The sequence below is a fragment of the Leptinotarsa decemlineata genome, unplaced genomic scaffold, assembly GCF_025532065.1.
Source record: "Leptinotarsa decemlineata unplaced genomic scaffold, Ldec_3_MD MMD2_tig00003192_RagTag_RagTag, whole genome shotgun sequence".
In the NCBI taxonomy this organism is placed as follows: Eukaryota; Metazoa; Arthropoda; class Insecta; order Coleoptera; family Chrysomelidae; genus Leptinotarsa; species Leptinotarsa decemlineata.
Genome location: NW_027412582.1, coordinates 2123651 through 2147473, shown reverse-complemented (window position 1 = coordinate 2147473; position 23823 = coordinate 2123651). Strand labels below are relative to the sequence as shown.

Below are 23823 nucleotides of genomic sequence, written 5' to 3'. Positions count from 1 at the left end.
TCTGCAACATCGATAATGTTCTGCAGGAGATATGCTACCTCCCTATGTTGTCTACAAGTCTGACAAATTGTGGTCTACCTGGGTAGAGAATGGTCCTCATGGCACTAGATATAACAGATCCAAAAGCGGGTGGTTCGACACATCATGCTTCGAAGATTGGTTTAGCTCGTTGGTTTTACCCATCCTGAGGAGAACTCCTGGAAAAAAGTTTTAATTGGCGATAACTTATCGTCACATATTTCACTGAAAGTAGTACGAGAATGTGAAGCCGAGAACATCAAATTTATTTGCTTACCTGCCAATTCCACCCATTTAACCCAGCCATTGGACGTGGCTTACTTTCGACTTATGAAGGTCGCTTGGAGACATCTTTTATTTGACTATAAAACACCACATATAAAAACAAGCGTGATTCCCAAAAGTTTATTCCCAACACTTTTGAAAAAACTAGTAGAAAAAGTCGACTTAAAAGGGGGTGACAATTTAAAAAGTGGCTTCAGAAAATGCGGAATTTTTCCACTGGATAAAGAGCAAGTCCTGAAACGAATTCCCGACTACAAAGCAAATGTACCACGCAATGATGCTGCAGTGGTGTCTGCAAAAGTGAGCGATACTGTACTGAATTTTTTAGCCGAAAAGAGGGGACTGCAACCTGCAGAACAATCTGTTAAGCGCAGAAAGAAAATTCAAGTTGTTGCAGGAAAAAGTGTCAGTGTTCAAGACCTTGAACAACAACAAGCAGCAATTGAAGAAGCGAAGGTCAACAAGGGAAAGAAAGCGCCAGCTAAAAAAACTGCCAATCCTGATAAAAAACAAAGACTTCAAATAAAAAGAAAGCAAATTGTAAAACTACTAACGGAAATGGAACTGAAATAAAAAAGGCTACAAAGATTTTAGAGCCGGAAAAGAAACAAGAAAACAAAGTTGACACATTAAAAGATTTGAAACAAGGGATTTGCAATAGCAGTACACCAATCAATGAGGATGTGCACAACCAGAATACCAATCAACCTGCTATAACCATAGAGAGTATGAATACAGCTGGTTGTAGTGGATTACAGAAAAAATCTACTAACAAGTTACAAGGGAAATACAAAAAACAGGATTATTATTTCTCAGACACATCAGCTTCTGACTCAAGTACTTGCTACATGGACGAATCTGAATCAAACGAAGAATTTTTGTCTATTGGAGATTATATAATGGTTGTAGAAGAAAGTCCTTGCTCACCAGGACAATTCGATGGAGATTTAACCAATGATAACCGCTTCGGATGGGTGTTGATGATGATCAAGGGGGATGGAAATACTTGGCGATGGCCCGAAGTGAGTTCGCATAGTTATACTGAAAGAACAGGACAAGACTCAAATTTTGTGCATATCACATAACATTCAGTTTTTTTAAAAGCCGGCAAATATTAGTATAAAGTTCAAAATGGGCCAAAGCCACTCGCTATTACGGTATTTTAAATTTCATCTCTGTTATAAACATTCTTGTTTCTTGGGATTAATAAAGATTATTATTATTAATTTTGGTGTTATTTTTTGTGCTATCGTACAGTAGAAGTTGTTTAACACGGTAACAGTTGTTTATTTCATTATTCACATGGAAGTGAAATCCTATGATCAACTGCATGTGGTACAAAAAGCATACCAGCGGTAGGTTGTAATGATATATTCAGCTCATGACTATAGGTTGGTATGACTACTACAATATCGTGAAATAATTGAAATGAAAGAAATGTCAAAATTTTCGTAAAGTCAAAATTTTGTGCCTGAGTTTCAAATTTCAGTTTATTTTCTCAATCAAAATCGTAAGTGTTGAAGAATACGCAGGAAAAAATGGGAGTGTCATGTCAGGATAAATCCGAGAAGAGAAAATTATTACTCGCCAGCCTCAAAGACTTGGTTAATCAAATTGACGGTGGTTGCAGCCCTCCACCCTGTGAACCATGTGTCACGAGCCCAATGGGACCCGTGATCGAAATCTACGATCCACTACCCAAGCCTTGTTTACCCATCTGCACCCCATTCATATCCAACTGCTGTCCCCCTGCATGTCCACCATCTGCTTGTTGTCCTGCTCCTTCCTGCTGCCCTCCAGCTTGCACCCCTGGAACTTGCCCACCTCAGTCACAGAGTGTTCCCATTTCCTGTCCACAGCCGTCCCCACCGATTTGTGTGCCGCCTATTTTGCCGATTTGTACTCCCGTGCCTCCTCCATGTGTGCCAATATGTAATCCAAATCCCGAAGAACAACCCTGTGTTCCGTGTAACCCTCCCCAGATGATGGTGTGCTACAGAAGGCCTACGGGGAAGAACAACGGTGGACCTAGGTCTAAGTCTAGAGAACTGAGAGGCAGCGTTCTTTATGTCGGATGCGACTGTGTCAAAAGAAATGGTTTGCAGGTAGGATTTGTTTTATGGCTTATTAACATTGTGATTTATTCGAAAGTTTTATTGGGAGAAAGATTCGGGTGTTCAGATTTACTGCAATTAACATTGCGAATTTATTTATTTCATATGAAAAGTCCAATGGTAAATAGTTTTTAGTAAAATACAAAATAATAGATGAGTGTCAGCTAAGTAGATATGTGCGTAAGAAGATATTACTTCCTTCGTTTCTTTGGAAGATTCTCTCATCCCTTTTTTTTGTATCAGATGGAGCAGTAGAAAGCCAAAAACTTTCTTTCCCAAAAATTAATCACTCCTTAAAATATAACCCCTTCAATTCAAATAAGATATTATATATATAAAATATGTAAACATGAAAAGATAATATACAAGGTCCTGCAACAGTGACGCGGTGTTCCATATCTCTATTCAGGAAACAGATATGATAGTCCAGTCATTATAGTAAGTTCACCTCGGAATTCGAGATACCCAGCTGTAAGTCTGTGAATACTTGTATATTGATACCCTAAAAGTTGTCTCGAAACCTACATATGGTAGGGTGTAAGCAACTATTAAATTTCAAGGTCAAAGGTCACAAAAATCGGTTTTTTGCGCTTTTTTTTTGGAAATATCTCATTTCCTATGGGTTTTTTGCTATTTGTATTTATTATCAATATTGTAGAATACAAAATTCTCTACAAATTTTGTTTGAGAAAATTTTTTATACGGTGAACCGTTTTCGAGATAGAGGGCGGAGAGCGCGCGGTCACAGCATCACTTCAGGTCAACCGGTGCCTCCGGTCGAAAACGCGCCATATATAGTTGATGAACTATCGATAAATCAATGATTATAAATATTTGTCAATTTTTATTAACTATTATAGTATATTTTATCATTTTTTTCCTAACTTATCCACTTTTTATTCAGTATTGATTTATTTAACAACACTTACCTGCCCATGTAATTGCAGAATTGTTAATGAAAATATAGGAATTATATTTGAATTTTAACCTAATTAATATTTATAACTTCTTACATGATTAAAAAAAAAACAAGTAAATTATGAATTAATCTTTTTATTAAAAAATATCATTGAATACATTTATTTTTATTGAAAGTAAAGAAATGGAATAAAGGGTACAAAAACTACAATTTATAATTTTAATCATCTCCTTCCTCTTCATCGCCGTCTTCTGGCTGCTGGTAAATTTCAAACTGGTCTTCATTATCGTCTTCAACGACATTTGTCTCAAGTTCTTCCATGATTTCGAAGTCAAAGGTTCCATCTTCGTTAATGTCGCTCTGATATGGTAGAGCATTGAGACAAGCTTGCCCATTACATTGGCCACAAGCTAAAGAGCATTGCAAGCCCGCTTTCCTGCATCCGCATCGCGAACCACAACCACTCTTGCAGTTGCAGAAAATTGTATTTAGCAAATCTTCTGGAGCAGGTAGTAAAATTGTCATGATAGGCTCCAGAAAATCGTTTCGCATTGCCCAACCCCATACCTGGGGTTCCAAATCATGTCCTAACCAAGTTTGAACTTGATAATATACACGGTTGAAATGTTGATGAGCAGCTGCACTTGTTGGTGGAATATTTGAAAGCTGCACAGGTTTATTAAGTTTTGTAGATTTGACGTAATGCATATAACGAAGATGATCGAGACTTTTCACAGATTTCGGAGCATTATAGACTGCCAATAAGGTTTGAGTTCCACTCTCTAATAATCTCTGGGCCGAACAATTTTCTTCCTCAAATGCTGCAGCTAGTTCATCCAAATTTGTCAGTTTCTCAAAAACTTTTAAAAATGATTTTTTTCCCTTTTTAAAAAGCGCAGAAGTTGTGTCACAGCCACTTAATGCGTGCAGAAATAAAATATGTTTTTTAGAATGAGGATAATTATCAAAACTTTTAGTCGAGTATATCTCCGTTTTTACATTACCTTTCCCAACTTTTTTAAAGAAAATTTCTTGTTCGTAAGACAGTGTACGCCCAATTAAAATGACAAGTAAATCAATATCTTGTCCTATTATAACTGCAGTTTTTTTAGACTTTGATTCTTCAATTGCAGTTTCAACAATAAGAACATCTGCATCATCTCTGGCTTGTTTAGTAGTAATATTTGCAGCTTATAATTTTTCAATTAACATATTAATGAACTTATCTTTGTTATTTCGATTCAATAAGAATTTTTCTTGAGTAACTGGTACAACTATTGTTTCATCGAAACAAACTTCATACGTTTTTGAAAGTGCAGCAGGTCTTCTCTGCTGCTCCATAGCTTTTACGTTCTTACTGTAGTCTGAATATCCGTCAATACAACAATTATTTTGGAACTGTAATGCCTTTGTAAATAATTCATGTATTTATCAAAAATAATAGAAAAAGTATCTTCTCTGTTCCATACAACATGATGAAGAAGAAATCCGCCATCAATAATGAACGGTTTAGTAAACGGTTATCAGTATTATTGAATAGATATAGATTTAATGCATGAACAAAATGATAAAATATAATATAATAGTTAATAAAAATTGACAAATATTTATAATCATTGATTTATCGATAGTTCATCAACTATATATGGCGCGTTTTCGACCGGAGGCACCGGTTGACCTGAAGTGATGCTGTGACCGCGTGCTCTCCGCCCTCTATCTCGAAAACGGTTCACCGTATAAAAAATTTTTTCAAACAAAATTTGTAGAGAATTTTGTATTCTACAATATTGATAATAAATACAAATAGCAAAAAACCCATAGGAAATGAGATATTTCCAAAAAAAGCGCAAAAAACCGATTTTTGTGACCTTTGACCTTGAAATTTAATAGTTGCTTACACCCTACCATATGTAGGTTTTGAGACAACTTTCAGGGTGTTAATATACAAGTATTTACAGACTTACAGCTGGGTATCTCGAATTCCGAGATTCTTACCTAATTTCAGCTTAAATGACTGGATTATGAATCCAAATTTCTATAATAATACCTCATTACTCGAGCTCGACAAAATAAAAATATTGGCGGTCACACAGGGTGTTCAATTGTTTCTGGGCGAATCCCAACTGTGTCTTTTCAAATGGCAACCTATATTTTTATCACTTTTTCGGTTTCTACATAGAAAATAAAAGACACTTTATGCATATCTTCACTTCGAAAATATTGACGGTTTTCGATATATCTAGCATGACAGACTTTTTTCCCCAATATTCGTCACTCAGCATATTTGAAATTATGAAGTTGTGCCAAGTCCAACTGGATTTTTTTTATCAAATATTCTACATTGGTAACTCTCTCAAACGATATATCTGAAATCTACCTGTGATATACAGGGTATGAAAAATCGCCTGCCACATATTGTAAATAAAAATTTGCAGAATCTTCCTTATTTTAAATGGAACACCCTGTGTATTATTGATCCATAAGGAGCGCCAACGAAACCTCTACAAATTTCATTGAGTAGTGTGGCTAGGTTCAATAGTTTTCTTAAAAAAGCATTTATTTCGAAAAATGGTGGTTCTTCCTATTTCTTCGCCATGAACTCGATGTCCATTTGACGACTGATAAGAATATACAAGAGATATCTTGTTTCAATCTTGTACATTATAGCTTGTCCAAACAAACATTTTTTTTCGAAATAAATGTATGTACCTTTCACATTTTTGTAAATGGAAAATTATTTTTTTCATTGGATGCAGAAGTTTTCCCATAAATCGTGCAATATCAAACCAAACAAGATTGAATGAAAAAACATTATGAATATTACTAATACTTTTTTTCATGTTATGATGTATATTCATGAATTCAGGGCTTAAAGTTCTAGGTATTCAAATTTGTCAACTGACGTACTACAAAACTACAAAAAGAAAAGTTTAATGAAGGTTGATAATGAAACTTTTATAAAATATGTTCGACATGTCTTCCATTTTCTTGAATGCAGAGCTGAAGTCTATGTTTGAAAAACTGTTCTATCCTGCGCAAGACAGTTCGTGAAATGCTGCCAAAACATTCTTTATTCCAAGTCGCATATTTTCGAAAAAAGCTGGTGGCTCGGTGGCTCGACGTAAACCATATTTTTTATGTATCCCCATTAGAAAAAATCCAGTTTTGTTAAGTCTGGTGATCTAGCGGGCCACCGTACAGGCCCATTCCGTCCTATAATGGAAAATACTTCATTAAGATGATCTCTCACTTCTGCCGAATAGTGAGCAGGTGCACATACATTGTTCCATTCATATGTCCCTAATAAAAGTATGGACCAATCACATCTTCTCCAATAATGCCTCCACAGATATTTATTTGATAGTCCATCTGTCTCAATAAGTGGATATTTTCTGTTGAATAATAATGGTAATTATGTCGATTTACAAATCCATTTTTATGGAATGTCGATTTATCCCACCATAAAATGTTATTGAAAAAATATTCATTTCGACGAATTTTTCTCATGGCCCAATTGCAAAATCTCACTCTTTTCTCAAAATCGGCATACAGTATGAGTATGAAAAACCAGAAAAGTACTTTTTTTCACATTTTGTGTTCAATCGAGGACCGCCTGCCCGGTACTGACGAAGCCCAATAGGCTGAAACAGCTATAAATATATATATATATATATATATATATATATATATAATATAAAAATCAAAAATGAAACAATTAGTGGACACAACACTCCAAAAGTGGGGCAAACCGCGGACACGTGTTTCTGGCTATTGGCCTCATCAGCGCGGTGAAGCCAAGTGTAAAGATGGGCAACACTTGTTTTCCGAAAGCAGGAAACAACACATATGCACGGAGTCAACAACAGGAGCCAACCGCACATTTGTGGTTCCAGTTGCCCCACTTTTGGAGTCTTGTGTCCACTAATTATTTCATTTTCTATTTTTATATCATACCCACTCGATAAAATCTCTCTTTGTATTTATATCCTGGACCCGGATGTCACGCAGGTAGCTATAGCTGCCTACGTGGTCATGTTAGATGTAGCCTGGGAATTCTAGGTCTTCTAACTGGAACCACAAATGTGCGGTTGGCTCCTGTTGTTGACTCCGTGCATATGTGTTGTTTTCTGCTTTCGGCAAACAAGTGTTGCCCATCTTTACACTTGGCTTCACCGCGCTGATGAGGCCAATAGCCAGAAACACGTGTCCGCGGTTTGCCCCACTATGCGAGTGCCCGGAGTTATCGTCAATAAGAATGAGTGTTCGGCGAGTCTTGGCCTACACCTGCAGATATAAAGGAGATGTCTCGCAGTGACCTGTCCACCTTCCTGGTAAGGACAGGATGGATCCTCCTCGGGAGGATGTACAATGGGTCACATGTGGCCTAAGTGCGTGGGCTTACACTCACCTTCCCTACTCTACAGATACAGATTTAGTGACTCAAAAGAATGAATTACGCTTGCGATTAGGTCGGCCTAGAGTTTTATTTGAGATCAGGATGTTGCCAAGACGTTCGCGGCGAACATTTTGAACATCTACTTCCTTAACATCCATAGTTCATTTTAGTATTCTACATTTCATTACGGTTTGCATTATATTTTAGTTTTCGAGTATCTTTTATCGAATTTCGGTAACCACATGATTTTAATTCATTTTATCCTAATTGTTGCAATAAACTTGAAAGCGATAACATTTTTGAATAGAGAATGAAGAGACCTTTCAAACGATATATCACAAGCCTATACTTCTATAAAAAAATTGGGGGTTGTACCTGTCAAATTATAAATTACATTTGACGTGTTTCGGGATATATAGTAACCGAAATAATGAATTTATTCCATTTGGCTTTTACACAATGCATAAGTGTTGTAGAAGCTGTTGAGAAATTGATCTTCTTATCAATTTTCAATAATATCAATATTTTGGTAACTTCTCCATTCATCAATGCCACCATTGCCGAAATATTTCCTGCAACTGAATGCATTCATTTCTTTCAGGATGACTGTCAACGATCCGAATGTCATGGATCTCCAGAATGTCTCACCCAACCAGATCCCACTTGCGGACCAAGTCAAGCTGTTAGAGACGAAAATGGCAGAAATGGGAAGTCGAGTGGACTGGAGCAGTATCAATGCTACCCCGCCTATGTCAAATTCCCTCAATGTTCACCTTGTGGAGGCTCGGCTAGTCCTCCATCTTGTTCCCCGTGTGGCCCTCCATGCTGTCCGCCGTCATGTCCCCCGTGCTGTCCGCCATCTTGTGCCCCATGCTGTCCGCCATCTTGTCCCCCGTGCTGTGCGCCATCTTGTCCTCCGTGCTGTCCACCATGTTGTATGCCTTGTTGTCCTCCATGTTGTCCCCCGCCTTCTGTCCCACTGATCGCTCGGGCACCTTGTCCGCCGCCAATTGTCCCCAGCCCTCCCCCACTGGTGCCTATCGGACAGGTCATTCCTGTAGCCCCCGCCGCACCCTGTCCTATACCGTGTCCTCCTCCGTTGGCTTGTGCTCCCCCGACAAGTGGTATTCAGTGTTGTCCTCCATGTTGTCCTTTGCCGTGTTGCCCTCCAGCGTGTTGTCCTTGTTAAGTAGCATGGCTTCAATTATGAAAAAGTGTTGTTTATGTCGTTGGGTAATAAATACTTGTTTGAAATATTGAAGTAGTATATTTTTTACTTTCACGTTAATACAAAAAAAACGATAGTATAACGTTCAAAAATCAAATAATCCGGTCAATCTAGACAATGGAAGGTACATGAATTTACGACAAGCTGCAAACGCGTGTAATTCTTCAAAACAGTTTAAAACAGGATTTTAAAATTCCGAATGATTGCGATGCCTGGAAAAAAATTATTCGAGGTCAAAGGTCAAAAATCTCGAAACAAATTGTTTTTTTGCGATTTTCAGGAAAACGGTGAGTTTTATCATAAAATAACTTCAGATAAAAATTGTAGATCATAAAATTCTCTACAAAACATGTATCAACACTTTTTTTTCTTAGAGCCACCGTTTCTGAGATGCGAAGAGTCAAAAAGTTGTAAAAGTTGTAATCGTCATTATATGCACATGTTTCCACGCCACCTATGAGGTAGTGTACTTAGCGCGTTTTTTAAAACGTAGTTTCCCCAGTAGGCCTATTCCACATGTCTGTTGTGATTCTGTCAAATTGAAAACTTGCATAATAAAATATATTAGGAAGGGTTGGAAATTATAAAAGCGATTGAAATTAAAAAAATTTAAAAATTTATTCATCTGAGTCATAACCTTCAAATACTTCTTCGTGTCGTTCTTCTTCTTGGTCTTCTTCTTGATCTTCTTCTTCTTCTTGATGTTCATCCTGAGTGTAGGTAAACTGCGTCAAGAGTGATTTATCGCATGTTTCCTCGTTGGTATCAAATGAGTCCTCCACTATTGGGGATTCGGCATTAGAACATGGCTGGCCTTGACAATGTCTACATGTCAGAGAACACAACAGTACAACTTTTTTACAACCACATTTAGTGATGCATCCCTTTTTACAGTTGCAAAAAATTATGTTCAGCAGTTTTTCCGGCGCAGGTGGAAGTAAAGTCTGAATAGGATCTAATGCATTGTCGACCAACTTCCAACTCCAGTCTTTTGGGTCTAGCTGATAACCAAGCCACACTTGTTGGTAATAGATGTGTCGATTTTGAAAAAACACTTAACCCATGCTTGGATAGTAGCCATTGTACTTCGTCAAAGGTATTTCACTGTAATAGACTTGAAAGGAGCTTATCAACAATTGAAAGGTAGCCCTAGAGCCCAAGAACTTTTAGTCATCAACACACATTTAGGATTATTCGCTTATACAAGATTGACATACGGTGTCAGTTCAGCACCGGGTATTTTTCAGTCAGTGATGGACAGCATATTGGCTGGATTGAAAAACACTAAGTGCTACCTTGATGATATACTAGTTTTTGGCACAACCTCGCAAGAATGTTATGAAAACGTTAGGAATGTTCTAAAAAATTATTGGAATTCAATGTTAAGATAAATGAAAAAAAAATGCAAATTCTTTGTAGAACATGTGGAATTCCTAGGTCACATTATTGATGTCGAGGGGATTCACCCAACAGAAGATAAAATAAATGCAATAAAGTTAACACCAACACCAAGGTCACTAACTGAACTGAAAGCATATCTTGGATTGTTGAACTACTATGGAAAATTCATTTCAATGCTCTCGTCAAAATTAAAACCACTCTATGATCTATGCAAAAAAGATATTCATTTTTCCAAGAGTTGGACAAAAACTTGTCAAGAGGCTTTTGAGCTAAGCAAAATAGTTATTTATGTATCAAGGGAATTAGGAGGGCCTTAATTACCGATGGCAAAGTTTGCGTCCCGAGGGCCTCTGGCCCGAGGGACAGCAATTGCCTGAGGTTATTAAGGCTCAATAATTCCCGTGGTACATAGATAATTTTATTTCTGACCGATTTCAATAAAATTTTGTTCATTTTTGAAACGGAAAAATGTACCAATTCATTATCTTCCCGGTATATTTGAATCAGGTACCGTTGATTATAGTAGAGTTTTCTTGTTGCTAGGTTGTTGCTATGTTACTTGTTTATAAACAGAACTTTGTTATCAAGCTGTGTTTGCGGTGAAAACGTGTTTTCTACCCCAAATATAATGGAGGATATTTTGAAAAAAGCTGAACAAGCAAGAGAATCATTAATTCCATCGAAAAGTGAAGCCGTATACCAAAAAGAATACAAGATATATCTGGACTGGCTGACACGGAAAAATGTTATGCCAAAAGATGTCACTGAAACTGTATTTCTGGCATATTTTCAAGAACTGGTAAGGAATTTTCTATGTTTTTCGGTAGATTTGGTAGTAATTGTGTTTATTCGTTTCAGTCAGAAACGTATAGTCCGAATTCTTTATGGACTAAATGGTCAATGCTAAAATCGATGGTGATTATACATGAGAAACGAGATATCACCAAGTTCAATGAACTACAGGCTTTTTTGAAACGGAAGAGTAAGAGTTATAAGCCGAAAAAGTCTGCTGTTTTATCTCCTAAAGATGTTATCAGATTCCTAAAGGACGCTCCTAATGATATTCATTTATTGCATAAGGTAATTTTTTTCTTATTTTCCTTTTTGTGTGTATTTATTTCCTTTTTTTTGTTATAGGTTGTTTTGATTATGGGTTATTTTGGAGGATGCAGAAGTCAGGAACTTTTGAATATGAAGATATCGGATATAGAGGACCGGGATTCCGTTATGGTAGTGAACGTACCGGAAAGTAAAACTGGTGTATCGAAGAAATTTACAGTTGTGGATGAAAAAGAGTTCTCCGCTTTGCCTTTATTAAGACTTTATATGTCTTTGCGTCCTAAAGGTATTGAACGATTTTTTTTGAGCTTCCGACAAAATAAATGTACATCTCAGCCAATTGGAAAAAACATGTTTGGGAAAATCCCCAGCAAAATCGCAATGTATTTAGGATTGCCAAACTCATCTTCATATACGGGACATTGCCTTCGTCGCACTTCTGCTACTGCTCTAGCCAATGCAGGAGCAGCTATGACTAACTTAAAAAGACACGGAGGTTGGAAAAGTTCCACGGTGGCGGAGGGGTATTTGGAGGATAGCATCGAATTGAGAAATAAAACGGCGCGTATGTTGTCTACTTTGTCATTAGAAGAGGCAAGTACCTCGACTGTAGTGAACAGAAGCTCCAGCCATACAAAAGAAGAAATTGTTTCCAGTGGCGGAAGTAATTTTCAGGGAACATTTCAAAATTGTACATTTATTATTTGTAATGACGTGAATAAATAAAATATGGTTCAGTTTTCATTTCTATTTATTTTTACTTGTGAAAGGTAGAGGGAATTATAAAATCTATAATGTCCCAAGGGAGTTATGACCCTCTTTATTGATAGCGTAACTATGACGATATAAGCTTATAATATCCCGGTCAGAAATAAAATTATTAACCTCTGATACTGTTTTGACACATTATAATCCAAAACTTCCGATATACGTCACTTCTGATGCTAGTAGTTATGGTGTAGGTAGCGTTCTAAGTCACAAAATAGATGGGGTTGAAAAACCAGTTATGTTTGCTTCAAGCACTCTATCAGAAACAGAAAAAAAATACAGTAATTTGGAACGTGAAGCCTTAGCCATAATGTTTGCGGTAAAAAAATTCCATAAATATTTATTTGGCAGGAAATTTATTCTTTTGACTGATCATCAACCATTACAATTCATTTTTGGAAAAAATAAAGGTATACCTTTATCAGCTGCGGCTCGAATTACCAGATGGGCAGTCAGATTATCAGGATATCAATACGATATTCAATATAGAAAAGGGTCAACAATCTCTAATGCTGACGGTTTGTCGCGTTTACCATGCAATGATAAAACAGAAGTTATTGGCTTTTTATACTCATTTAATCTAGTTAATCAGATACCGTTGAATTCTAGTGATATAGCTAAGGAAATAAATAAATATCATATACTTACCAGAGTAAAAGATTTTATAATCTCTGGATGGCCTGAACATATATTTGATGAAAATTTAAAGCCGTTTTACAAGAGACGAAATGAATTATCAGTAGAGCAAAGCTGTATTTTACTGAGAAACAAAACAATTATACCCAAGTCCTTGCAGAAGGAAGTTTTAAAATTATTTCATGAACAACATAATGGAATCGTTCGTAGTAAAATGCTGATGCGCTCGTACTGTTGGTGGCCTAATATGAATACTGACATAGAATTGTTTATTTCTAATTGTAAAATATGTCAAGAACATCAAAATTATACAACTTCTGGTGATCTATCACCCTGGCCAGAAGCATTACATAACTTTTTTAGAGTTCACATAGACTTTTTAAAGAAAGAAGGGTACACATTTTTATTGTTATTGGACCAAAAATCAAAATGGTTAGAAGTAAGATTAATGAAAAATGGTACAGATGCATTAGAAACGATATGTGAATTAAAAAACATATTTTCTGTATTTGGTTTACCTGTTGAGCTCGTTTCCGATAATGGACCGCCTTATAATGCTATTGATTGTGTATCATTTTTACAAGCAAATGGAATTAAGCCTGTTAAATCCACAGAGTAATGGTGCAGCTGAACGTGCTGTGCAAACGTTTAAAAGGGGTTTGGAAAAGTCATTATTTTCTGAGAGAGGAAAAAATATATCAGAAAATGTTATTGCCAGCCGATTACAAAATTATTTGTTTAACTATAGAAATACCCCTTCTACAGTAACGGGAATCATACCTGCTGAAGCCATTTTCAAAACCATACCTAGAACATTGGCGTGAAGTTATCCACAGATTTCTGGCCGCACATACTGACGTAGAGGAAAATAAAAATCTGTGGTTGGGATACGAAATTATTAGCACCCGTACTAATATCTGTGGCTGGAAATAACCATTCACTATAGGTTGAACGTGAAATTATTAGGACTATTTGGTGTAAAACTTTTTTATAGAATCTTGAGTAGATTGACGCGTTGATAATTGTTTTCTCATCAACAATACAAATTTAGGGAAAAATAAAATTGGAAATATTAGACTTACTTTCCAATACCCCATGTAAAAATGATATCCGATGATGTACGTCCATCAAAATCACACAACTTCCATAGTTTCTTGAGTAGATTTACTTGGTGATGACAGTTTTCTTGTCATCTAAACAAATTTCAAAAAAGAAATTGTTGAAACAATCAGAATAATTTTTTGAGATTCCTTGAATTCATGAAAATCACACAACTCCTATAGAATCTCGGGTATATCAATATAGTGAAAACCATTTTCTTGTCACCCATACAGATTTCGAGAGAAAAATTGTTGCAACAATCAGACTCACTTTTTAAAACACCTTGTAGAATTGTAACCAGAAGATGTGCGTTCATGAAAATCACACAACTGTTATAGAATTTTGGGTAGATTGATATATTGAAAACCGTTTCCTTGTCACCCATACAGATTTCGAGAGAAAAATTGTTGCAACAATCAGACTCACTTTTTAAAACACCTTGTAGAATTGTAACCAGAAGATGTGTGTTCATGAAAATTACACAACTGTTATAGAATTTTGGGTAGATTGATATAGTGAAAACTGTTTCCTTGTCACCCATACAGATTTCGAGAGAAAAATTGTTGCAACAATCAGACTCACTTTTTAAAACACCTTGTAGAATTGTAACCAGAAGATGTGCGTTCATGAAAATTACACAACTGTTATAGAATTTTGGGTAGATTGATATAGTGAAAACCGTTTCCTTGTCACCCATACAGATTTCGAGAGAAAAATTGTTGCAACAATCAGACTCACTTTTTAAAACACCTTGTAGAATTGTAACCAGAAGATGTGCGTTCATGAAAATTACACAACTGTTATAGAATTTTGGGTAGATTGATATAGTGAAAACCGTTTTCTTGTCACCCATACAGATTTCGAGAGAAAAATTGTTGCAACAATCAGACTCACTTTTTAAAATACCTTGTAGAATTGTAACCAGAAGATGTGCGTTCATGAAAATCACACAACTGTTATAGAATTTTGGGTAGATTGATATAATGAAAACCGTTTCCTTGTCACCCATACAGATTTCGAGAGAAAAATTGTTGCAACAATCAGACTCACTTTTTAAAATACCTTGTAGAATTGTAACCAGAAGATGTGCGTTCAAGAAAATTACACAACTGTTATAGAATTTTGGGTAGATTGATATAGTGAAAACCGTTTCCTTGTCACCCATACAGATTTCGAGAGAAAAATTGTTGCAACAATCAGACTCACTTTTTAAAATACCTTGTAGAATTGTAACCAGAAGATGTGCGTTCATGAAAATTACACAACTGTTATAGAATTTTGGGTAGATTGATATAGTGAAAACCGTTTCCTTGTCACCCATACAGATTTCGAGAGAAAAATTGTTGCAACAATCAGACTCACTTTTTAAAATACCTTGTAGAATTGTAACCAGAAGATGTGCGTTCATGAAAATTACACAACTGTTATAGAATTTTGGGTAGATTGATATAGTGAAAACCGTTTCCTTGTCACCCATACAAATTTCGAGAGAAAAATTGTTGCAACAATCAGACTCACTTTTTAAAATACCTTGTAGAATTGTAACCAGAAGATGTGCGTTCATGAAAATTACACAACTGTTATAGAATTTTGGGTAGATTGATATAGTGAAAACCGTTTCCTTGTCACCCATACAGATTTCGAGAGAAAAATTGTTGCAACAGACTCATATTTTGAGTCTGTAAATCTGCATGGGTGACAAGAAAACGGTTTTCACTATATCGATCTACCCAGAATTCTATAAGAGTTGTGTGATTTTCATTTTGGAAAGGTTGCAAAATAAGTTAATTAGGATGATTGTGAATGCTCCTTGGTTCGTGCGGAACGAAGCCATCCGCAGAGATTTGCAGCTGCCTTCCATTCGGCAGTCCAGGAATCAGCGAGTTTTTGAAGGTACGGAAACTCACGAAAACCCGTTAGTAAGGGGAAGCCACAGATTATGCTGTAGACGACCCCTCCCGATATAGAAGGCCCCGACACTCTGTCGAATGAGGCCCTCATGTCCCCCGTTAACGGATGAACAACTTTCTCATCCATCCCACCCCAGCCAGGTAGGGGTATCCCGTGAAGGGCGGCACTAATGTCTGAGGACTTCATACCGCCATCCCCTCAGTTATGAACCCATTGGTTCTTATCGAGATCAAAAATTACCCAAAAGGGTAAGGGAGCTGGACTCCAAGCCTGAATGAAACGAAGATGACTTTCCGCCACATTGGAAAAAATTGTCCTTTGTCTGCAGCAAAAGGAACGAAACCATATATATCTTCCAATGAGTTGGAAAAGTCAGACGCTTCAACTTCAAAATTTGCATTCAGTGCTATACGAAGAAAAGAAAAAAAAAATGAACATCATTTTTCTTACTTAGTGAATAATAAAACAAGTTGGGATACTTGGATACTAGACAGTGGATCTACCGATCATATGACTTCAAATTTTGAGAAATTCATAAATTTCACCAAACGAAACATAGTTGTAGAAATAGCTAGTGGAAAGACGATCCTATCAACTGGTTTTGGAGATATTGAAATGAAATTGGACGAGGAAAATGGAGGATCCGTTATAGTACTTAAAAATGTTCCAGAACTGAGAACTAATTTATTGTCGACGAGTGTAGCAACTGAAAAATGCCTGAAAATAATATTTGAGGAAAATCATTCGGAAATAATTGCTCCAAGTGGAGAACTAGTTGCAAAATCGATCAAAATCAACGGATTATTTTACATGAAAGAGAAGAATACTAATACGAAGCAACATAAGTAATTTGCTAATATTTCTGCAAATGAAGGCATTTCTGAAGAAAATAAATAATGGCAAAGAAAATGCTCAAAGAAGACGGAAATATACAAAATTCTGAAGAAGGTGACGGAATCGAAGAAAATTGTACCATTTGCTATCAAGGAAAGCTGAGGCGAAATCCATTTCCAAAACGAAATCTCAATAGAGAAGAAGCCCCTTTGAAACTTATACATTTAGATATAGTAGGCCCGATTGAACCAGTTTCATTAGGTGATAGCAGATACATTGCCACATTAATAGATGATTATTCAAGATATTGTGAGATTGGTTTTATGAAGAGCAAAGATGGAATTTTCATTAAATTCAAAGAATATAAAGAGAGAGCGGTAAATTTACACAGGAAAAATATTTGCTGTTTACGAAGTGACAATGGTGGTGAATATTTGTCAAATGTATTCAAAGAATATTTGCAAAAACATGGTATTCAACATCAGTTTCGAGGGACTCCGCAACAAAATGGAGTGGCAGAGAGGATCAATCAAACATTGTTCGACGCAGTAGTCTAGTTCACATGACCTTTTTTTGTAACATTTTTCAGCCCTGTCCAAAAATTATGACCAAGGTGTCATTCGATTCGTATTTTTGCCTAGAAAGTTTGAGGAAAGGTCCGAAAACGCGCCGATAAAAATTACAAAAGTTATAAACAATTAAGTGAAAAAAAAATGGGGCTTTAGTTTTTTCTTAATATCTCGGAGATTTTCAAAATTTTGGAAATTTCAAAAAATATTTGAAAAGATCAATGAATTTGCGTAAAAAAAGTCCTAACTCCCGAAACTGTATCTCAATTATTTATAAGTTTTACAGAGCCCTGAAAATAGAGACAAAAGCAGGTAGTCTGGCTTCCGCGCGCCTTTCGTCACTCTGACATAAAAACAAAAAAAAATTATTTAAACATATTAAATGTAAATATTGAGGAATGAAAAAAATCATGTAATGTTGGAATACATCAATAAACAATAATCCGCAGTCGAAAAATTTTTATCCCAATTTCAACGTTAATTATAAATTTGTAAATGAATAACTTTTTCTAAATTGAAAGTTAATATAAAAATCCCTATAATTATTAAACTATAACCCTGGCATTTTTTTCCTTTGGTGAATTTATCCTTAATAGGCAAAAAAATAGATAACCGTTGCAAAAATAAAAAAATTGTTATTTTCTATTTTTTTTATTAACAATTGAAAATTATAATTTAATAAAAAATATATTACAATTTTTTTTAATTTTTTTATTGTTTCAATGTCTCATGGCTAAAAACTGATCAATAATATTTTTTTAATATTTTACAGCTATTGTTAATACATTTATTATAAACAAATACATTGTTTATAAGCAATTCCAATTTTTTTTTGTATTATGTTAATTGAAAAAAATCATAATTTTTAGAAAAAAATGGTTTCTTAAAAAAAATTCTTTGTTGCTAAAAAAAGGCGTTTGTTAATTATAGTCTATTTCAAAAGAGTGTAGAGTAATAAATCATGAAGTGTCATAAAATTTGCCTGAATTTCGTTGTCGTCCATGGGCGTAGGCAAATCTTAGGATTATTAAACTTAATAATTAAAGTAAATTAAAAATTACAGACATAGATAATAATAAAAGGCCATTTTTGGGAAGTAATTTGGTCTAAAACTAAGTACCTACATGTATTTAGGTAAGTAAAATTTCTTTAAAAAAGATTAAGATTAATTTTAGTGGTTCTTGTAAACTTATTTAATATGCAATTTGGGTTCATATACTTGAGCATGATTTCTCAAAAAAGGGTTAACACTTAGTTCCGAGGTGCCATGTCATTATAATAATCCCTTTTTGACCCTGCCCACCAATCATGCAATACCTATTAAACCCAGGTAATTAAGAAAAAGGGTTTAAATATATTGTAATGGTGTCTTAAACATTCGAGTTATAATAGTAATTGTTACTACACCAATTAAACGTACAGTGATATTGTGATATAGAAATAGTGAAAAAGTTATAAAATGGGGACATTTACTCCAAAGAAAAGAAGTGTAAAAAATTCTCCGCTATCTGTTTGCGAAAAAGTTATAATTTTAAATGTATATGATTGCATAAAACACGATCACCCTAGTTTGTCTGTGCAAGAAAGTGTTGAGCGATGTGCCCGAATGACTGGAATTGGACAGTCCACGATTTTTAAATTATTGCGAGAAAGAAAGATATCAGGCCAGGTAAGTCCATGCAAGAGAAAATCAGGAAGACCAATAAAAATCTTAGATGAAGACACCAAATGTGACATTCGAAGAAAAGTTCATTCGTTTTATTTTAAAAAGGAAATACCCACTCTTGAAAAAATATTTATCGAGATAAGCCAAGATAACGATATTCCTTTGATATCCAGAAAACTTTTATGGAAAACTTTAAAAAGTATGAATTTTGCCTGGGAAAAGCACAATCGAAAGGCACTATTACTGGAAAGTGATGAAATTGTTTGCTGGAGACGAAAATATTTGACAACTATAAAGCAGTACCGCAGAGAGCAAAAGAAAATTTTTTATCTTGATGAGACGTGGATAAACGAAGGTTATATAGTCAAAAAAATGTGGCAAGATAAAAATATAACAAGTTCTCGCCAAGCTTTCATAGAAGGCCTTTCGACGGGTATTAAAGTGCCTTCGGGAAAAGGGAAGAGGCTTATAATTGCTCACATTGGAAGCGAAGACGGATTTTTAAAAGAAGGTTTGTTAAGCTTTGAGTCGTGCCGGACGGGAGATTATCATGAGGACATGAATTCGGATGTCTTCGAAGACTACTTCGGGGAAATGTTAAAATTTCTTTCAGCTGATTCGGTCGTGGTTATGGATAATGCAAGCTACCATTCAACGCGCTTAGAGAAGGTACCAACTTCAGCTTGGAGAAAGCAAGAAATTATTAACTGGCTGTCAAATAAAGGTATTCAGTTTGAGACGAATTCAGTAAAGAAGGAACTACTAGCCATAGTAAAACAACATAAATCTCGCTTCATGAAATATGCCGTAGAAGATGTAGCAGAAAAGTATAAAGTAACTGTGCTGCGCCTACCGCCATATCATTGCGAATTAAATCCTATAGAACTTATATGGGCACAAGTTAAAGGATATGTTGCAAGGCACAATACCACATTTAAAATGAAAGATGTCAAGGTATTGTTTGATCAAGCCATTATGGAAATCACATCAGAAAACTGGCAAAAAGCAATCCAGCATGTTTTAAAAGAGGAAGATAAAATGTGGGAACTGGACAACTTGGTCGATCAGGTGGTTGTCCCTATAATTATAACACCAGGGGATGATGACAGTTCTTCGGATGAAGACTATACTGATGTAGAATAATTAAATTGAATTGTAAATATACTGTAGCGGGATAAGCAATCTGGACAGAGACCAGTGTATCAGTGACAGTGACACTTTTGCTTAGGTTAGGGTTTAGAATTAAGGGTAGTCTGAATAATTATTTTCTCGGACGGTTCTCGAAAATTGTACCTAGTAATCTCTAGAACATTCAATTAGGGTATAAATAGAGTGTTGTTAAACGTTAAGGGAAGTTCACAGTTTTAGTATTGTTCAAGTGTCAAATTGTAATAACGTATCCAGTAAAGTTCTTGTCGTTTTTGTGAATAAATTGATTTAAAGTCCCCACAAGTGTTTCAATACGTAAAGTTCGTTCGTGTGTGTTTGTGAGTATTTCCCGATTTCGGTTCGTATATATTTTATTGTTACATTTTATATTTTTTTAATAACACTGTTCTGCTGTATTAAATTTTTATTTCCTTTAACAGTTTTAGTATTGTTCAAGTGTCAAATTGTAATAACGTATCCAGTAAAGTTCTTGTCGTTTTTGTGAATAAATTGATTTAAAGTCCCCACAAGTGTTTCAATACGTAAAGTTCGTTCGTGTGTGTTTGTGAGTATTTCCCGATTTCGGTTCGTATATATTTTATTGTTACATTTTATATTTTTTTAATAACACTGTTCTGCTGTATTAAATTTTTATTTCCTTTAATATAATTTTTATGAATGCATATTCTTTTGGCAATTATCCCACTAGCGCGCCTCTGGCTCAGTATTTATCCGTCGATAACAATGGACAAATCCCTTAAAACAGGGTGATACCTACCTGTTCTTTATGAAACGACATAATTTTGCAATGCGGACTAGGGAAGTGACAGAATTTATTGACGGATCACCCTGTAGCGCTTTTGAATACTTAATGAGATTTTATTACTCTACACTCTTTTGAAATAGACTATAATAATCGTTTTTTGCAACTAAATATTAAAATTAAGGAACCGTTTTTTTTTAAATCATAAATTCTATTGTTCTTTAAGGTTTTGAAAAAACTTTTTCTATTCTTTTTTGATTGTTTATTTAAAAAAAAATTCATAAACAATTTTTTTTCATTTATTTTTTTCAATACTTTGTTCTATAATAAAAGTAACTATGTGTTTTTTTTAATATCACAATATTAAAAGTTTTATGAAAAATAGAATAAATTAAAAAAGAAACACGCATAGTTACTTTTATTATAGAACAAATATTGAAAAAAAAATTGTTCATAGCAAATTTTTTTTATAATATACAACTAAAAAAAGAATAGAAAAAAAAGTTTTTTCAAAACTTTGAAGAACAATAGAATTAATGATTAAAAAAAAAAACGGTTTCTTAATTTTAATATTCAGTTGCAAAAAACGATTGTTAATCAACAAACGCCTTTTTTAGCAACAAAGAAATTTTTTAAGAAATCATTTTTTATGTAAAAATAATGATTTTTTTCAATTAACATAATGCAAAAAAAAATTCGAATTGCTTATAAACAATGTATTTGTTTATAATAAATTTATTAATAATAGCTGTAAAAAATAAAAAAAATATCATTAATTAGTTTTTAGCCATGAGACATTGAAACAATAAAAAATCAAAAAAACATTGTAATATATTTTTTATAAAATTATAATTTTCAATTGTTAATAAAAAAATAGAAAATAATAATTTTTTTATTTTTGCAGCGGTTATCTATTTTTTTGCCTATTGAGGATAGATTCACCAAAGAAAAAAATGCCAGGGTTTTAGTTTAATAATTATAGGGATTTTTATATTAACTTTCAATTCAGAAAAAAATATTAATTTACAAATTTATAACTAACGTTAAAATTGGGATAAAAATTTTTTGACTGCGGATTATTATTTATTGATGGATCCCAACATTACATGATTTTTTTCATTCCTCAATATTTACATTTAATATGTTTAAATAATTTTTTTTGTTTATATCTCATAGTGACGAAAGGCGCGCGGAAGCCAGACTACCCGCTTTTGGCTCTATTTTCAGGGCTCTGTAAAACTTATAAATAATTGAGATACAATTTCGGGAGTTGGGACTTTTTTTACGCAAATTCATTGATCTTTTCAAATCTTTTTTCAAATTTCCAAAATTTTGAAAATTTTCCGAGATATTAAGAAAAAATTAAAGCCCCATTTTTTTTCACTTAATTGTTTATAACTTTTGTAATTTTTATCGGCGCGTTTTCGGACCTTTCCTTAAACTTTCTAGGCAAAAATACGAATCGAATGACACCTTGGTCGTAATTTTTGGACAGGGCTGAAAAATGTCACCAAAAAGAGCTAAGTCGAGTACATGTGCCAAGATGTATGATTATCGAATAAGGTTTACCTGAAAAATTTTGGGCAGAAGCACTTGAAACAGCATGCTATGTCAGAAATCGCTGTTCAACAAATGCTAACGAGGGAGAAAGCCCAATACAAAAATGGAAACCGATGATCTCCATTGTAGAGCTTGGGCACTGAACAAAACAAGAACAAGTAAATTCACTCCTAAAGGTATAAAATGCATATTTTTGGGATACAACAGCAATTCCAAGGCATACATACTCTGGGATACAAGGAAAGAAAAAATCTTCATTAGCAGAGACTTTAAATTTGAAGAAGACGTTTTTCCAGCGTTGCATAGTAAACCGAATATTCCGAAAACAAAACAATGGGTGGAGATGAGATTCGTAATATGAATATGAAGACGAATATTTTTGATTTTGAAACGAATGGATGAAAATATATATTCAGTAGAAGTAGTAGTGATCAGGAGGAGATTACTGAAGTAGAAGAAGAACGAATTTTGATCGATAATACACCCCAAACTATAAACATGGACAACACAAACAACGAAATTGGAGGAGGAGCTGTGAGTTGGTCCAGCCGTAAGCAACACTGTGTTGCACTAAGTACTGTAGAATCAGAATTCATTGTCTTGAGCGAAACAGCCAAAGAACTGATTTTTTTGAAGAAATTGGCTGCTGAAATATCCAAGGAACAATTTTTTGGTGATTGTTTTCCTATTTTTAGCGACAATCAAATGTGTTGCTGCAGCCATTTTGGTGGAGCATTTGAGAGAATTGGGGATCAAAGATCCAAGGGGAGTGTTAGAAATGGTTGATTTTTAGTCAACTCTGTATTGAACTGTCTCATTTAACTTTGAGTGAGCCCTGTGGACGTGCTTTAGATGTCGATTTTTGTTTTGAAGTAGTTGTCAATTTTGATAAAATAATAGTATATTATGCAATGATCATGTAATGATGGTTATTAAGACACGAGCATTAACCGGGATACGAAACGAGCCGAAGGCGAGTTTTGTATGGTTTATGCGAGTGTATTAATAACTATTACATGAGAGTTGCATACGCTATTTTTTCTAAACCCGATAAATGATAAAAAACTATAAATATTATATTTGTATTGAACACATTTACAGTAATAAACTCATATTTTTAAAAAAAAACACAAACTTAATGGTATTATCATGGATATATGAAAACTATAAAGCTTATAATTATATTTATATTGAATATAACAACTGTAATTGATCTGATTTTTTTAAAATATTAAGGTTATTTATTGTGCAATTTGAAAAGTTTATTCCAGGTACCACTAATTTGGAAGTGGAAGGAATATTTACATTTATCTCATTGTTGTTACTCTCAATAGAGTTCAATATTGTATTGGAAATGCTGATTTTATTTTGAAGCGAATTTTCAATGTTGCCTTCCGCCACTGAATTGGATTTCCAGCCACCATGATGTTTTAATGCAGTAATATC

General features: G+C 34.5%; 3 protein-coding genes across 3 annotated transcripts; all 3 read left to right on the top strand.

Moving 5' to 3' along the window:
• The first annotated feature begins 1716 nt into the window (after positions 1–1716).
• LOC111516768 (PFTAIRE-interacting factor 2) lies at positions 1717–8989 on the top strand. The gene is made up of 2 exons (XM_023172882.2): positions 1717–2408; positions 8334–8989. Exons 1-2 carry the CDS (start codon positions 1842–1844, stop codon positions 8919–8921), a joined length of 1155 nt encoding a protein of 384 aa, XP_023028650.2. The 5' UTR covers positions 1717–1841; the 3' UTR covers positions 8922–8989.
• A 1337-nt stretch (positions 8990–10326) lies between these two features.
• Positions 10327–12297, top strand: LOC141483222 (uncharacterized). The gene is made up of 3 exons (XM_074177685.1): positions 10327–11160; positions 11220–11441; positions 11499–12297. The coding sequence occupies exons 1-3, from the start codon at positions 10990–10992 to the stop codon at positions 12144–12146; spliced, it is 1041 nt and encodes a 346-aa protein (XP_074033786.1). The 5' UTR covers positions 10327–10989; the 3' UTR covers positions 12147–12297.
• Positions 12298–16121: 3824 nt separating this feature from the next.
• Positions 16122–16685, top strand: LOC141483184 (uncharacterized). The gene has a single exon (XM_074177658.1). It carries the CDS (start codon positions 16122–16124, stop codon positions 16683–16685), a length of 564 nt encoding a protein of 187 aa, XP_074033759.1.
• Positions 16686–23823: the final 7138 nt, after the last annotated feature.